Here is a 17,227-nt window from a genome sequence, read left to right on the forward strand (position 1 = left end):
ACTTGGATAGTGATGCAAGTGGCAATATGGTGGATCAAAAATTGTATCGGTCTATGATTGGAAGCCTACTCTATGTGACCGCATCAAGGCCAGATGTCATGTTTAGTATATGCATATGTGCAAGATTTCAAGCCTCACCAAGAGAAAGTCATTTGAAGGCTACAAAAAGAATATTGAGGTACTTGAAGCATACACAAAATGTTGGTTTGTGGTATCCCAAAGGAGCAAAGTTTGAGCTAGTTGGTTACTCCAACTCGGATTATGTGAGATGTAAGGTTGAAAGGAAGAGCACCTCAGGCACATGTCAATTGTTGGGAAGATCACTTGTTTCATGGTCATCAAAGAAGCAAAGTAGTGTTGCATTATCAACCACCGAAGCCGGATACATATCCGCCGGTAGTTGTTGTGCACAAATACTTTGGATGAAGGCCACTTTGAGTGACTTTAGAATCAAGTTCAAGAAAGTGTCATTGCTATGTGACAATGAGAGTGCAATCAAGTTGACCAACAATCCGGTTCAACATGCAAGAACAAAGCACATTGATGTCCGCCATCATTTCATAAGAGATCATCAGGAAAAAGGGGATATTTGCATTGAGAGTGTAGGCACCAAAGATCAACTTGCCGATATATTCACCAAGCCACTGGATGAGAAAATGTTTTGCAAGCTAAGGAATGAGTTGAACATATTGGATTTCTGAAATATGTGTTGATACACCCCCCCACTTATATGACATGCCTCTCCTTCGAGCAATCAAGGTAAAAGTTGATTGGCATGGCATACATCCTTGCTAAGGACATGTTTAGTGCATCTAGTCATTTTTCACATTTAATAGGCTCATTCATGAAAATCAAATGAATTTGATGTTTGTATGGTACCACTATTGCTTCTATGCTTATTTTGATCTAGTGGTAGCATATGACATGTTTGTGGGCTTGCAAACCTAGTGTTTGATCTAGAAAATGATCTATAAGTGTTTAACTCAACATAGTACAAGCTAACCCTTATTTGGAGGTGTGAAGAAGCTTGTCCTTGGATCAAACCGAGTTAAATATCTTTGGCAAATATTCTAGTTTGAACCAAATTTGGAAATATGATCCTCACCCCATTAATTGACATTGATAATCTCAACCTATCTACATTTTTTGGTCATTGATGACAAAGGGGGAGAAAAACAAAGATATTAGTATATGGGGAGAAAAACAAAGATATTGGTGTACTAAGATAATAAAAAGGCAACAACGGGTGAGAAAAGACAACAAAGGGTGAGAACTTGACATAGGGGGAGAGATATGACAAAGGAAAGGGATCAATTAAAATTTGAGCACACAAGTAGGGGAGCAAGCTCATGAACTTGTATGGTGCATTTGAATGTGCATTTCATATGTTTGTTTGCATGGCAATCAAGCTCATGAACTAGTTTTAAATTTCAATATCCATGCTTGTGTGGTGTATGCTAGTTGTAGGTTTGAATGATTAAATGAAAATCTAGGATGCATAAGTTTATCTAGTGATTTCATTTCCAAGTGTTTCCAAGTGGTATCGAGCTAACCATGGTGCTAAGGATGGTATAATGGTGCACTCTGATTGGTATCACGCTTCAAAGGTCCATCTTTCATACCTTAGCATCATTTGGTAGACATTGTCTCCTATATTTCCTATCTAAGCATATGTGCAAGCTATAATCCAAACTCTTAGCACATATGTAGGGAGAGCAATTGCTACCATTTGAGGTTCATGAAACTTGTCCATATCCTTTACACATGGTGAATATGCTTGGACAAGCAACATTGATTCAATTGAATTTCAATTCATATCTTTGTGAAAGGGTTGTCATCAATTACCAAAAAGGGGGAGATTAAAAGCTCTAGTTTGGTTTTGGGGAATTGATGAAACCCTAAGTGCTAACCTATTTTATCAAAGTGATTATGAGATAGGTGGCACTACTCCAAGTGATGAAGAAATTGTGAAGATCATGATGAGGGTAATGCCATGGTGACGATCAAGCGTTTGGACTTGAAAAGAAGAAAGAGAAAAACAAAAGGCTCAAGGCAAAGGTATAAATTATAGGAGCCATTTTGTTTTGGTGATCGAGACACTTAGTGAGTGTGATTACATTTAGGATCGATAGCCATACTATGAAGAGGGGTGAAACTCGTATCGAAATGCGGTTATCAAAGTGCCACTAGATGCTCTAACTCATTGCATATGCATTTATGATCTAGTGGAGTGCTAACACCCTTGAAAATGTTTACGGAAATATGCTAACACATGTGCACAAGGTGATACACTTGGTGGTTGGCACATTTGAACAAGGGTGAAGAAGATAGAGTTGAAAAGGAGTTAGTCATGATGGTCACACAGTGACCGGACGCTGGTCTCGGTTGGACCGGCGCATCCGGTCAGTGGCAGCTGGGGACACGCAGCGTCGATCTTTGACCAGACGCTGGCATTGATGTGACTGGATGCTTGCTAGGTGTGTCTGGTCGCACCTGTGTGGCGTGCGTAGAAATGACGTTGAGTGACCGGACGCTGGGAGAGTCCGATCGAGCATGACCGGACACGTTCGGTTGTGATTTTTCGTAGTTGGAAGCTTACTAGAAATGACCAGACACTGGTGCTGGAGCATCCGGTCAGTTTGAGCAGAGCGTCTGGTCAACTCTTGACCATTGAGATTGGGTGAACAGCGTTTGAAGCCGATGACATGTGGCAAGCATCGGGCGATCGGACGCTGGGGTCCTGCGTCCGGTCGATATGACCGGAGCATCCGGTCACACCGTGTTGTGCCCAGTGAAGGGGTACAACAACTCTATGTCGTGGGGGCTTCTATTTAAGCTCCATGGCCGGCTCAAGCTCACCCTCTTTTGGTCATTTGCATTGACATAGCAACCTTGTGAGCTTAGCCAAAGCCCTCCCACTCATCTCCATCATTGATTCATCATCTTTGTGAGATTAGGAGTGAATCCAAGTGCATTGCTTGAGTGTTTGCATCTAGAGGCACTTGGTGTTCGTGTTTCGCTATGGGATTCGCTTGTTACTCTTGGTGGTTGCCACCACCTAGATGGCTTGGAGCAGTGAGGATCATCGAGCGGAGGTTGGTGATTGTCTCCGGCTCCGATCGTGGTGATTGTGAGGGGTTCTTGACCTTTCCCTGATGGAGAGCCAAAAGGTACTCTAGTGAATTGCTCGTGTCTTGTATGATCCTCATCTTATGCTGGTTGTGCGGCACCCTATTGAGGGTTTGTGTGTGATGCCAATTAGTGCGTGAACCTCCAAGTCAGTGAATCGCCACAACGAGGACTAGCTTGTCGGCAAGCAAGTGAACCTCGGTAAAAAATCATTGTGTCATCATTTGATTTCGAGGTGATTGGTCTTTATTGGTTTTCATTCTTGTGATTGATTGGTTCATTCCTTGACACGGCGGTATAACTATCTTGCTCTCTCTCCTTACATTACCGCAAACTAGTTATCAAGCTCTTTAGTGTAGCTAGTTATGAGAGCTTGTTAGTTTGGTTAGTGTGGCTATTTAGTTAGCCGTTGAGAGCACACTAACTTAGTGTAGTGCCATAGTCATTGTGTGGTTAGAATCTATAGAAACTAGAATTATGGTACGTGGCTTGCATTTTTAGTAGGCTAGCGCAACACTTGCTTCGCCTCATAATTGTCTAACCGGTTTGCTAAGTGTTGTTGTAGAAATTTTTAATAGGCTATTCACCCCCTCTAGCCATTAGGACCTTTCAGCATGCAATGTTGGTATGTAGCCCCCACGTTTTTCAGACCGAATGGCATTGTGACATAGTAGAATGATCCGAACGGGGTGATGAAAGACGTCGTGAGCTGGTCAAACTCTTTCATCACGATTTGATGGTACTTGGAGTACACATCAAGGAAGCAAAGGGTTTTGCACCCTGAGGTCGAGTTGACTACTTGGTCTATGCATGGCAAAGGAAATGGATTCTTTGGACACGCTTTGTTGGAACTCGTTTAGTCAACACACATTCTCCATTTCCCACTCTTTTTTCGTACAAGAACGGGATTGGCTAACCACTTGGGGTGGTATACTTCCTTGATGAACCCAACTGCCAAAAGCTTCACAATCTCTTCACCGATGGCCCTATGTTTCTCCTCATCGAAGTGACGCAGGCGCTGCTTCACCAGCTTGGAGCCTAGCCTGATCTTCAAGGCATGCTCGATGACTTCTCTTAGAATGCGTGGCATATCCAAGGGTCTCCACGCAAAGACGTCTCTGTTGGCATGAAGGAAGTCGATGAGCACGCTTTCCAATTCAGAGGAAAGCGTGGTACCAATGCACACCACTTTGCCTTTGGAGCCGATGGGGTTAATAAGGACCTCCATGGCGCCCTTTATAGGCTCAAAAGACATGGTCGATCGCTTGGGATCAGGTGCTTCTTTGACGACCTCCTCCCTAATGGCCACAAGCTCTTTGGAGGCGACAATTGCCATGGCATGTTCGCAGCACTCGACCTCGCACTCGTAGGCGCGCTGGAAGGAGGTGCCAACGGTGATGACCCCACATGAACCTGGCATCTTCAACTTTAGATAGGTGTAGTTGGGGATGGCCATGAACTTCGCGTAGCATGGATGTCCTAGGATGGTGTGGTAGGTTACATGCAACCCGACCACCTCGAAGGTAAGGGTATCCGTCCTGTAATTGGTCGGATCCCCAAAGGTGACGGGCAGATCGATCTACCCAAGTGGCATGGCCTGCTTTCCTGGCATGATGCTGTGGAAAGGTGCCCCGGTCAACCGGATGCACGCCCGGTCGATGCCCATGGCGTCGAGCATCTTAGTGTACATGATGTTGAGGCCACTGCCTCCATCCATCAGCACCTTGGTGAGCTGCTTTGTGCCGATGATTGGGTCTACCACGAGCGGATATCTTCTCGGCTGCGGGATGCTTTTCGGGTGGTCGGTCCGATCAAAGGTTATGTCGGACTCCAATGATCGGAGGAAAGTAGGCATGGCCGGCTAGGCCGTATAAACCTCATGACGTGCAAGCTTCTGGCGGTGCTTGGAGTCGTAGGCCGCCAAGCCTCCGAAGATCATGAGGCAACCATCCAACGTTGAAAAGCCACCGTCCTTCCCCTTGGCGTCATCCACGGTCGGCTTGGGCTCCTTCCTATGCTCCCCCTTGTTGGAGCCTCTAGACAATAACCACTTCATGAGGACATAGTCCTTGCATAGGTGCTTGATGGGGAAAGCATGGTTCGAGCATGGCCCTTCGAGTAGCTTCTCAAAATGGTTTCGGGTACCCTCGGTGGGCTTCCGACCCCCCCCCCTTGTGGTCGACGGTGGCCACGAGCGAGCTCTTATGCCGCTGCTTGTTCTTCTTCTTCTTGGGATGGTTGTAGGCGCCTTCGTCGGTGTCCTTATCCTGCTTCGCCTTGCCTTTGAGGCGGTCGACAAATTGCTTTGACCGCCTCCTCGTCCAAGGCGTGGATGGTGGCGATGTCGAGAAGTTCCTTTGTGGTTTGCGAGCCCTTATGTCCTAGCTTGTGGACCAGGGACTTGTAGGTGGTCCCAGATAGTAAGGCTCCTATGACATCGGCGTCAGCGACGTTGGGTAGCTCGTTGCACTACCAGGAAAAGCACCGCGGTGGGAAGATGATGTTGAGCATGTGTCGGGCAAAGGCCTGAGGTCCTAGCAAGTTAGGGCTTGGGCTTCGGTCCTCGCCGCTATCGTAGCGTCCGCCATGACATGGGTGGTAGCTGTGGCTAGCCTCCTCCCCCGCATCTCTGTGGGTACACCTACGGGCATCGAGGGTGTCGCGCGCGTCACGGTGGAGGCCGAGGCGTTCATGCACTGAGACCGTGATGCGTAGCCTATCGCCTTGCTATGCCTGGTGGACCGACACGTCCTTGTCGGGTCGCTCTGATGGCGCGTGCTGGTTGGCGTTGAGCTCGTGTTGTCGGGACAGCGAGCTCTTAGCCTGCTACACCACCGCACGCTTGAGTAGCATGCAAATCTCACGATGGGCCCGACGATCCTCGGGCGTCGTGGGCCTCAAAAGCTTTCAGAGCAAGTCCACCACAGTAGCGATGTTCTGGCTTGCCCGGGTGAAGTGTGGGAGGGCATCGTCGTCCTCGATGATCCTCTGTTTCACGTCGTGGGCCACAGCGCGTGCACGCCCACCATCTCCGTGGTGCTCGAGCCCCGCGCGTTCCGGCTCGAGCTGGAGCCATGTTTCCTCGATCTCTTGGTGTCGGGCCTTCAGCTGCTCTACCCACATGCGAGGTAGGGCCCCTACATCCGCCTCGACCTTGTCGTCAAGGTCATTCATTGGGGTAGACTATCCCTCATGGATGCTTTTGACATATCCCTCGGGGGTACCTGCCACGAAACATTCACGAGAAGGGTGATGGCTCCCCCTGCAAGAGTCAGAATTAGAGGGCGACCCTTATTCTCCTGCGAGGAGGTCATGGAAAGATTCTACGACATATTCGGTCATCCCCACAAACTCGTCGTTCGCGGGGGATGGAGTCATGCGTTGCACCATAGGGTGGCTAATGGTCTCTGTGGCGTTGCGGAGACCGGACGGGAGCGCTGTCGGGGCGCTCCGAATGATGTATTCCGGGGAGAGAGGCTCTCCCTTGGCCAGCTATGTTATGACATTGGCAAAGGAGAAGGTGAGGCAGCCCAAGTCCTCCCGGGATGGTCGAGGTCCTAGGAAGGCACCGAGTTGGCGCTCTAGCATCCCATAATTGAAGCCGAGGAGCTAGTCGCTCCCGGGGGTGCGGGCCTCTGGTGCATGCAGCTATAGCTCCTCAAGCATCTCGGCGATCGTGTCGAGGACGGTGGAGTAGAGAGGTTGGACGACGACGGGAGCCTGCATCAATTCTCCCTCTTTCATGACGATGAAGTCCAGGTTCTCAAAGCGCACGTGCGTGCCCAGGACCCAGCTGACGCCGTGACTAGCCATCCAAGGCCTGATGTGGACGTCGAGATGTGCAAAAAGCCCCTACCTGGCGCACCAACTGTCGGTGTTTTAAGTTACTAGCTAGTAAATTTCTAGTATTATGCGTCTGGCTCAGATGGTGTGCTTAGAGGACACGAGATTTATACTGGTTCAGGCAGAAAGTCCCTACGTCTAATTCGTCGTTGCTGCTCGTGTTACTAGCACTGAAAGTTTGTAGTAGAGGTTACAAATGAGCAAGAGAGGGATAGGTCCTAACTCTCTGATGTGCGTGTGCCCCTAAGGCATGTTAGGGCGTGTGTTTTGATGTCTACAGCCGTGTAGAATGGTGAACCACCGTCCTCACTCCTGGGCGTCCAGCTTCCCCTTTTATAGACAAAGGGGAAGAGCAGGTTACACAGAGAGAAAGAGGGAGGAGAGCCAAGGAGAGGAAGGCTTCTAGGACCGTCGGGCCTTTCTCCTCCTTTATGCAGGTCCCGCCAACCCTGCATATGGTGATAGGGATGGCTCCACGTTGGGTGCCTGTTCGCCGCTGATGCCACGCCCCAGCATTATCAGCGGGTCGTGACGTCCCATTCCGTCTTGGCGGGTGACGCGGCGAACCAGCATGCTGGTCAACGGCCATACATGGAGTAGGCAGCATAGTGACCATGCGTCCATCACTGTTGGTGATGTGAGTTCCCTGGAGTGACATGTCGCGGGCACGGGTCATGTTGAGATGTGCCCGCTCCCTGCATGATGCTAGAAGTTTGACCTTGGATTGTACTTTCTGGCCCGTAGTGTTGGCGGCAGTACAGGCTTCCGTCAGGAGCCGCGCCTGAGAGGTCAGGCGAGACGGAGCCCCTGACCTAGAGTCCGGGCGAGATGGAGCCCCCGACCCAAAGGCCGGGCGAGACGGGAGCCCCGACCCAGAGGTCGGCCGAGGTGGAGCCTGCCCCCAAAGGTCGGGCGAGACAGAGCCCGCGCACCTAGGGGTCGGGCAAGACGCCCCCCCGACCCAGAGGTCAGGCGAGGCAGAGGCCGCCCCTAGAGGTCGGGCGAGGCGGAGCCCGCGCACCTGGGGGTCGGTTGGAGCTGTAGTCGCGCTTTTGACTGCTCGGATGAATCAATGTTGATGACCATTAGCTCCTCCTCTTCGGGTACCCTAGTATTGGTCCCCGACAGTTTCATTCTTGTTATATACCACGGACATTGCCAGGGCGGAGAAGGGGGTGGGTAGGCCCCTCCTAAGGTTATGAATAGCATGTACAAGTACTTATTAATTCTACCGATTCCAGAGATTATAGGTAAAAACGTCTCCTTAACTAATATTATAAAAGTGTAATTACAAATAAAATACATCTCCCAATTGTATTTTTCATGTTATATCTCCTAATTGTATAAATTTGTATGGCTAGATAAAAATAAATATGATGTGAATAGTTGGTTTTATGAACAATGTCCTTTTCTATCTTCAATTTACTTCAATTTAGACAATTAGTACTTTTCTGAGATGAAGAAAAGGAGGAGATTAAAGATGATTATAGTTTTTTATAATCCAACATCAAGGCCAACATTATTTTTTAAGCTGATATCAATGTCTAGCACTGATATCCTAATTTATTTTCACATCTTCTATATTTTAAGTTCTTGATTTTTTTGTTGTTACTCAGGCAATTGGTAATCAAATCATTATTTGACTATAGAAAAATATTTGTGCATTGTCACTTGTGGGGTTGTTCTTTTAATTGTACTAGTTGATTGTATAAGATTATATTCTGAAATTATCTAAAAATTCAAGCACCTGAATACTACTAGAACTCCTATTGTTTTTCAACGCTTGACGGACTGAACCCTCTATATTTGAATCCAGGCTCCGTCCTGGACATCGCTTAGTGTGATGGTTGCTATCTTTAGTGTACTTTTGTATTAGTTTTAGGGTTAGTTCTTCTTTAGTGGTGAAATAATTTTCATACGTTAAGTTTGTTACAATAAATTTTTAAAGCGTCGGTTCACAACCACCTTCTTGAGGCATTCGATCTTTTACAGGATGTTTTGCCCGTTATTTTGATAAAGAACTTTATTATGTTCTCTGAAAAAGTGATGCACACTACCATCTACTATTATAGTTTTAGCCTCTAACCCTATAATAGAGGCTCGAAGAAAAAATATCTTAAATAAAAGAAATAGCAAATTAATCACTAGAGCTATTTGATGGCAAGCATCCATATAAAAAACGATAATGATACAATTAAGACTTCCAGACAGACAGACGCCTCCCACCGCTCACTCTCGCACGCGCCGCTCGTCCCGTCCACGCGCCCCGATGCTCGTTGCGTCATTTCCTCCCTGCGTAGCCGTGCCCATCTGCCAACCCCACTCCGCCTCACTGCCGCCAGCCCCCGCAGCGCCGCGCCCCATCCCCTGTGACCTCCTCCACACTGCCTCCCCATGCTGCCTCCTCCGCGCCGCATTCCCCACCGGCCCCAATCTACCTACCCCGCCTCCACCGCGCTGCCTCCTCGTCGTGGCTGGCCCGCTCGCCGTGACCGCCTCCACTGAGCTGGCGAGCCGTGGCCACCTCCACCTAGCCAGCGAGCCTCCACGACGGATGCTCCAACAAACAAGCGAGGGGGGCGAGATTCGTGTGACGCCGTGCCCGCTGGCGAGTTGCTTGTGCCGCTGCCGCACAGCGAGGTCCATGCACCGTCGTCGACCTCCACGCCAGCGTGCCTCCATTCGTCCAAGCAAAGCCCATGTTACAAGAGTATGTTTCAAGTGTTTCAGATATTTCATCTTGATGTTGCAAAAGTAGATTGGAATGTTGCACATGTGGTAGATGTTTCAAGTGTATGTTCCAAATGTTTATCTCATTCACAGACGTATGTTTGCAAGTGTTTCATCTAGATGTTGCATATGTTTTCACACATATAAAGTGTTTTCAGATGTTTTTTTCAAGTGTTTCGTACGCATGTTTTGAGTGTTTCAGTTGTTTCGTACGTATGTTGCAAATGTTCCATCTTGATGTTTCAAAAGTAGATCTGGTGTTGCAGCTAGTGTTTCATCTACCTTCAGTCGTATGTTGTAAGTATTGCAACCGGATGTTTCAAAAGTAGATCGGGTGTTGCATCTCTGTCTTTCGCTTTTCTGCTGTCTCAACTTCGTCTAGGTGACTCCTCCTCCTCCTCTCGACGCTGGCTCGACATCCACCGCCCCCTTCCCCTTTTTCTGGATACTGGTGTAGGCATCTGCTGAAGTCACCTGTTGCAGTTGCTGGCCACGTGTATGCGTGTGAGAAGTGGAGGAGACGCGGGCGGGGACTCCACGTGCAGTCAGGCGGGTCGGGCGGCACGGACCCCGCGTAGGCGGATGCGGGATGCAGGTGCGCGGAGGGGGAGACGGAGTGCAAGCCTGAACCTCCGGACGCACGTCACTGTCCTATCAAAAACTTGTCCGCGGAGAATCCTACAGGGGAGGGGGCTACACAATGCAAACCGTCTGGATACATGATCCGCCCCCTGAAATTTTGTCGGAAAGCGGATCGCTGTTTCAACGACAGTCATAACACTATCGACCCCATAACATGAGCGCTGCTGCAGCAGCGCCTGCTGAGTGCTGGCTCGGTCACCGTCCGGTTGCGGCTAGGCCTGGCCCTGGGGGGGTTCGAGCTGTGCCCCTGCACTGGGCCCTCGAACCAAAGGGGCCCAACTCCGTGCGTGAGAACGGAAGCCTGAGAAGGGAAGCCTGAAGCCGTCCGCTACATCCAGTGTCCGTGAAGCCGCATCGTTGCGCCCTCGCCGTCGCTGCAACCTCGCCGCTCCATGCGGCCTCGTCGTGAGTCGCCACCTCGCTGACAGCCGGCCGCAGCCACGTGATTCCGGACGACGCGAGTGACGAGTCCATACGTGAGGTGTTTCAGACTTCCCATTCAGGTACGTATGTTTGCCCAATTTGCTTTTTCCTTCAATTTCTATTCTTTGGAACACAAGATTTGAGACGCTTGTGCACTCGCTGCAGCTAGGGCAGTGTGTGACCTTACACTATTTAGTGAATAATTGTTATCTCAATTTCTCAACTAGGTAATGTACTAACTCTGTTGATTTTAAAGTTGAATCTAGCATGGCATAATTTTGGTAAATTACTTGCTAATTGTTCTAAAATTTCAGTGACCTCATGTTTCTTGAAAGCAAACATTTGGCAGTGAGAGAAGAGAAATGAAGAAATACATAGAAGAGTTGATACAATGGTAGAGATATATATTATAGCTATATTAGAGGGCCCATCTTTATGGCTCCCCTCCAGGTCACCGATTTGACAGGTCCGGGCCTGGTTGCGGCGCAGCAAAAGCTCCTCGAGGCCCCAGTGCGGTACCTCGTTCCTGCGAACTTGGCTCTCCAGTTAACGTGTACCGGATACCGTGGCGCTGGCGCCGCGTGGTCCCCTTCCCCTTCCGCTCCGGTCCCGGAACGGAACAACCTGCTGTCCAGCCTTCGAGGTACGCGCCGTGTGAATCGAATCGCTCGCCTGGTCAGTCGTCGTCCCAGGTCAAGTCGTCCTCCAGGACTGGCTCCGGCCTCCGGCCCCTGCATGGGTTGTCATTGGGGATGTTTGTCGGACTAAATAGCTAAATACTTAGACTAAGAGTGAACTAAAATTCTTTAGTCCTTTAGTTCATAAAATTAGAGTAAAATGGACTAAAAGGTGTTGGGGACACCCATGCCTCTTATTTATTATCATCTCTCTTCACTTTAGTCAAAAGAATCAAACACCACTTTAGTCTACTTTTAATTTATGGACTAAAGTGAAGTAAAATTTTTAGTCCATAGACTAGAGAACCAAATAAAACCTTAATCGTTTCATTTAGAATGACTCATCAGTCATCACTCGTTTTCGCAGAGTAGAACGAACGTTACTACCGGACTGGCTGGACTGTCACGCTATTATTAATTTATTATCATCCCCGCACATCGCAATTATCGCTGACTTGAGGTCAAGCTCCCCTTTTGTTTTTTCGGTATATAATAATATAATTATTACTGAGACACACAAGAAGAGAATCGCGTGCTTCTATGTTCACTATTGGTCCCACGGCGATGTGCCACTTGATGCGACGCCTATTCTACCATGCCAGATCATTGATATTATTATTGACAATTACTCCGTACTGGTATAATAATATCGCGGCTGGCGGCGAGAGAGTTCGTTAATCTTGAAGCGAATCCATGGAGCTAGCTAAGCAGCAAGAGTGGCCAGATCACGCACGTGGATGGAATGATTAAGGGTCCGTTTGTTGGGCTTTTGGTTTTGGTTTTTTTCCTTAAAAGCCAAAAGTCTAATTAAAGGGGTTGCTTTTTTAGGTGGTTTTTTTAGAAGTAGCTGTTTTTCCGTAGTACAGTTTTGAAAACTGGTTTGACCCTGCTTTTGGTTTTTGACTTTCTGTTTTTCGAAATTGGTGGAATAAAAAGCTCTTCCATAATTGTTTTAAGAGAGATAAAGATAGACCAAACAACTTTCAGCTTTTCTACAACTCACAACCCACAGCAGCTTTCCCACAGCTCACAGCCCACAACAGTTTTTTTCGACAGCCACAGCTCAACTAAACACACCCTAAGCAAGCTGTAGATTAATTACATTGCTGGGCGTTGCGTGCGAGACGGGCGCGTCAGTATCGTACAGTGACTGTGGTGTCCGTCTGCCCATCAGTATCGTACGTAGCACTGAACTGATGGGATCGGAAACCATGGATGATTAGCCAATCGGTACAGAATCACCGGGGATGGGATCCGATCATCCGGTGTTCTCCGCCCGGAAGCCTGCATGCGCATGACGTCTTGACCGTATAACAGTCGTCCTGTTTGGGGCTTCCTTCTTCTCGGCGCTGGACCGCTGACCTGATCGATCGCCGTCGACTGGAGAGCGCTTCCTTGGCCGCCAGCGGAATGCTAAAATGTGCCGGTAGTGTGCTGTGCTCCAAAGTCTGAACACGGTTTCCCTTTGTCTTATCGCGTTTGGAGGGGCCATTAGACTTGGACGAGGCGACCGGCACGCGCTCTCTGAGTCCAAGTCTTCTCTTCTGTCCTCACCCAGTGACCACATCGGCCGGGTCATGGACAAGAAGAGCTCATCTCCCGTTGGTCCGGTCGGCTATATATAGCAGCTCAGGGGACGCTGCTCTGCTCAGCTCCCACCACAGCAAAGCAACTACTGCTTCGAGCCTCCACACAACACAGCCCTCGGATAGTCGGATCTCCACACCAAATCACTCCAAGCCTCTTCGACCGATCCTTGGCGGGGCGTTCTGAATCTTTTAAATCAGCCATGGCCAAGGTACCTGCACTGCATCAGCTCGATTCTTCATTTGCGCGCTGTCTGTCTGTTCTGCTCCTAATTTCGGCTCAAACTGACACTGCTTGTGTGTGCGTCTCCTGACTCTGCAGCAAAAGATCGTGATCAAGGTGCCGATGGCGAGCGACAAGTCCCGGTCCAAGGCCATGGCGCTGGTGGCCGCCGCGGGCGGGGTCGACTCCGTGGCCATCGCCGGAGCCGGCAAGGACCAGGTCGTCGTCGTCGGCGAGGGCGTCGACTCCATCAAGCTCACCAGCGACCTGCGCAAGAAGATGGGCGACGCGCAGCTTGTCGAGGTCGGCGAGGACAAGAAGAAGGAGGAGAAGAAGCCGGACCCCGTCGCCGACTACACCCAGTACTACTACCACTACCCGCCGCCGCCGCCGCCGGTCGGCGTCGTCTACGACCCCTACTCGCGGCCGGGCAGCACCTGCTCCATAATGTAGACCACTCAGCTTGTGCATATGTATAGTTTTTTTTTTTGGAAAAAAAGGTGTGCAAGTGTAGTTTGTGTACGGAATTCTCCATCCCTTCTTTTTGAGAGAGGTATGTACACGCCTATCAGCTTGTTCGGTTGGCTGGTTCGTATTGTTGCTGATTTATGAAGAAGTACCGTTGGTTAGTTTGTGTAAGAAAAAAATACTATTCTGACTGAAAATTTACGATCGTTTACGACAAGCCACAGCCAAACGAACAGGCTATAGGTCGTCACTACGCACTCGGCTGTCGGCACTCGTACAGTTTACACTTTACAGGTCCGGTTTCAAGAAATATTCCAAGCTTTGCTCATTCTTGTGTTACACACACGTTTCATGCCTTTTGTTTTTCTCGAATACACCAGAGCGTTACATATCTTTTTTTTATTAAGATAGAAAAATATTGTATAATTTTATGTTAAATATGGAAGAAGGTTTTCATACACTGCGCCAATGATAGTTTGATGCAAATTCAACCGGGAGCTACACAACGATCACACAACATGTTTTAGTTAAAAGAAAAGATGAGCCTAATTACACAGCCGCTACACAAATGAGGCTGATTCCACGCTTATTCGTTGGCTCTCCTCTGTTCATGAAAGATCTGCTGACCTACCCTGCCCGGTTACTAACTAAGAGCTCCAAGGGTGAAGCATTAATCACCGGGTTTCAGTTATGCCCTTGATTCAGATTTTTTTTGTCCCAAGATGCCTACTAGAACTATTCATATCCCAGTTGGTTAGCATCGAATTTTTCTCTTTCAAATGCCCTGTCCATGAGTCAAAAATCAAGTTCGAATTGCTCTTGTTCCATCAATTCAGTAGGTTTGACGGTCTCACGAGTGCATGTATCATCAAGGCCCTCCACGTCTCCACGAAATGTTGTGAGCTATTTTTTTTTTCAAACCGAATGTTTTCAAAATTGCTTCGCCCATGAATCTATTTTGTTCTCTCACGTAGACATGAGGTGGGATAAAGCTAAAAAAAAAAAAAAAGCCTATCTCAGCTTCACCTGACACAGGTGGACCCCAACACATGCTCCCCGTCGTACTCTTGTGCGCGGGTCTACCGCGCGGAGCGCGTGCAGCACGATTGGTGGAGGTCAGGGCGCGGCTTCCAGGGTTCGTTGCCGCCGGAGGTTGGGGCGCGGCAGTGCGGGCTTGCCGCCGCGTGGGGCCGCCGGGGCTCGGGGCACGATCGTCGAGGCCTCCGGGCTCGCCGCGCGAGCAACCTCCAGGGCTCCCGGGTGTAGCCGCCAGGGCCGCTAGGGCTCCCGCGCGAGGGTGGTGAGGAGCCAACGCGTGGGGCCAGGGGCACCATCGCTGGGAGATGGAGGTGCGGAGCCGGGAGGTGCGAGCGCTGGGATGCAGCCAGGCGAAGGAGCCGGGGCGCCGCAGCCATGCCGGGTGCTAAGTGCAGCCATCGGATCGGAGAGGAACGCGCAGCGCGAGGATGGTCTGGATCCGTGCGACTACGCGAGCGGCATTGGAGGAAGAAAGAGACTCCCATGAGGAGACGAGGAAAAAAATAAAAAAGAAAAGAAAAGTGTAATACAGTCATTTTATTGTCTTGGTCTATCACTTAAAGCTGTTTTACCAAACCGATTTGTAAAATAGCTTTAGCTTCGCCCAAAAAACTGTTTGTGAAGTAAAAAACAAAAAAAATAGTTTCAATGGTGAAGTTGGCCTGTGCCAAACTGAGCCTAATAATACACGAGCGTTTTTTTTAAGTAGTGTATGGTTTTTACACCATCGCAGCCGTCATAAATACCTGACATTATGCATTACTAGCTAGCTAGCATAGCTCTCAACAAAACGTTAACCATTGTAGAAGGAATTGCCAGTTATTTTTTTATATTGAATTGTGGATAAAGAATAACACCTCCAAGACGCCCGCCATTGCAACAACCAAGTTAACTGTTTATATGAAGTCGTAATACAGTACACTATGATTATAACCCAAGAAGCTAAGACAGATATAGCCGGTTGTTCTTCGCGAAGTCGGAGCTGCTCTTCGCGAAGCCGTTGAGCTCGGCAACGATGACCTATTGCAGCCTCCTGCTTTGAGTCCGTTGGTTTGACATCATAGGATATGTCGTCGGTGGTTTACCATAGAAAGTCGGAGTTGCTGGCTGCTTTGCAACAATGCTCGGCAATGAAATAATGACTCATGGTAGTGTGTACTCTACTGCGTTGCGTGGGTGGGCTAACCTTTCGTGATGTTTGGCGCCACGCTTGGTACATTTGCTTGAATATAAATTTTATTCGTCTTAATTGAAAGATATGGCATTGTTAAAAAAAAATATAGCCGGTTGTTATACGGGACAGAAGAAGCAACGGAGCTGTCAGCAAAACAAAAATCGCCAGGAAAGCGTCACCAACCCGCTGTAACCTGCTGGGGCTGGGGGCGCGCGACGAATCGTCAGGGGGAAACACGATGTGGCAAACGTTGTTGCCACCTGCCATGGATGCCTCCCTGCGATGCGGCCCTAATGCTATGGCAAACTTCACCTCGCTTTTATCAGCTGCATAGCGAGAAACAACAGTCCATTCCTGTGGCGCTACCGATGCCCTTTTGCTGCTGCTAGCTGCAGACGAGCGGCTCCAAGGACTTTTTTGTAGGAAACTGGAAGGGCTTGCGCCCTTACAGTGCAAATCTATTGATTAAAGAAGTATAAAAGCAATACAGACAACAGAGTACAGAGTAGCCGGTCAGAATTCAAGAAACATAAAAAGAGACAAAAAAGATGAGGTACTCCTGACACTTATGACACTTGTGCTAGGGAGGAACTCCATTGATCAAAGGCTTGAGCTTTCCTACTGTTTACTCTGTTTGAGAGAAGCTTAATCTCCCTGAGAAAAGTTCCTTTGCAGACTTGAAGGCTAGGCTGAGTTGCTTTGAAAATGAGATCATTCCTTGAAGTCTAGATGGCCCAACAGAGAAGAATGATTGCCAGCATGAAGAACTGAGATTGAAGGTTGTCTTTTATTTCAATAACAATGTCAGGAAACTCTGCATTATTGGGAAGGTGCAAATTAATGAACTCCCAGCATCTTTTTGCAAACGGACAATGAAGGAATAGGTGCTGTAAAGTTTCTTCAGTATCAAGATCACAAAGAACACAATTGTAGGAGGGCAGGTGCATGTTTCTTCGCCTTAGAATGTTCCTTGTACTAAGCCTGTCCTTGATGAGCAGCCAAAAGAAGACTTTATGCTTAGGCTGGCAGAAGCAATCCCAGGTTTTTCTTCTATTAATACAGTGATACGTAGCTCTCCTGCGTGTTCGAGAGAAAAAAAGTAATCCCAGGTCCATTTGAGAGAAGCATGGACTTGATGATGACCAAGCAAATCTTTGTAGGCCCTTGATGGTGAGAATTTCTGTCCCCATAAGTATGACCAGCTATCCTTGTTTTCAGCCAAAAATCTGTATGTCATCCTGAGGGAGAGATCCTGGAACCGATCAAATGCTATGCCTTTGCCACTGAGATGTAC

At 48.6% G+C, this 17,227-nt stretch overlaps 1 protein-coding gene across 1 annotated transcript; it reads left to right on the forward strand.

The window, feature by feature from the left end:
- The first annotated feature begins 12,963 nt into the window (after positions 1 to 12,963).
- Positions 12,964 to 14,179, forward strand: LOC136474066 (heavy metal-associated isoprenylated plant protein 47-like). The gene is made up of 2 exons (XM_066471682.1): positions 12,964 to 13,242; positions 13,353 to 14,179. Exons 1-2 carry the CDS (start codon positions 13,234 to 13,236, stop codon positions 13,704 to 13,706), a joined length of 363 nt encoding a protein of 120 aa, XP_066327779.1. The 5' UTR covers positions 12,964 to 13,233; the 3' UTR covers positions 13,707 to 14,179.
- Positions 14,180 to 17,227: the final 3,048 nt, after the last annotated feature.

Source organism: Miscanthus floridulus, chromosome 8 (genome assembly GCF_019320115.1).
Source record: "Miscanthus floridulus cultivar M001 chromosome 8, ASM1932011v1, whole genome shotgun sequence".
Classification (NCBI taxonomy): domain Eukaryota; kingdom Viridiplantae; phylum Streptophyta; class Magnoliopsida; order Poales; family Poaceae; genus Miscanthus; species Miscanthus floridulus.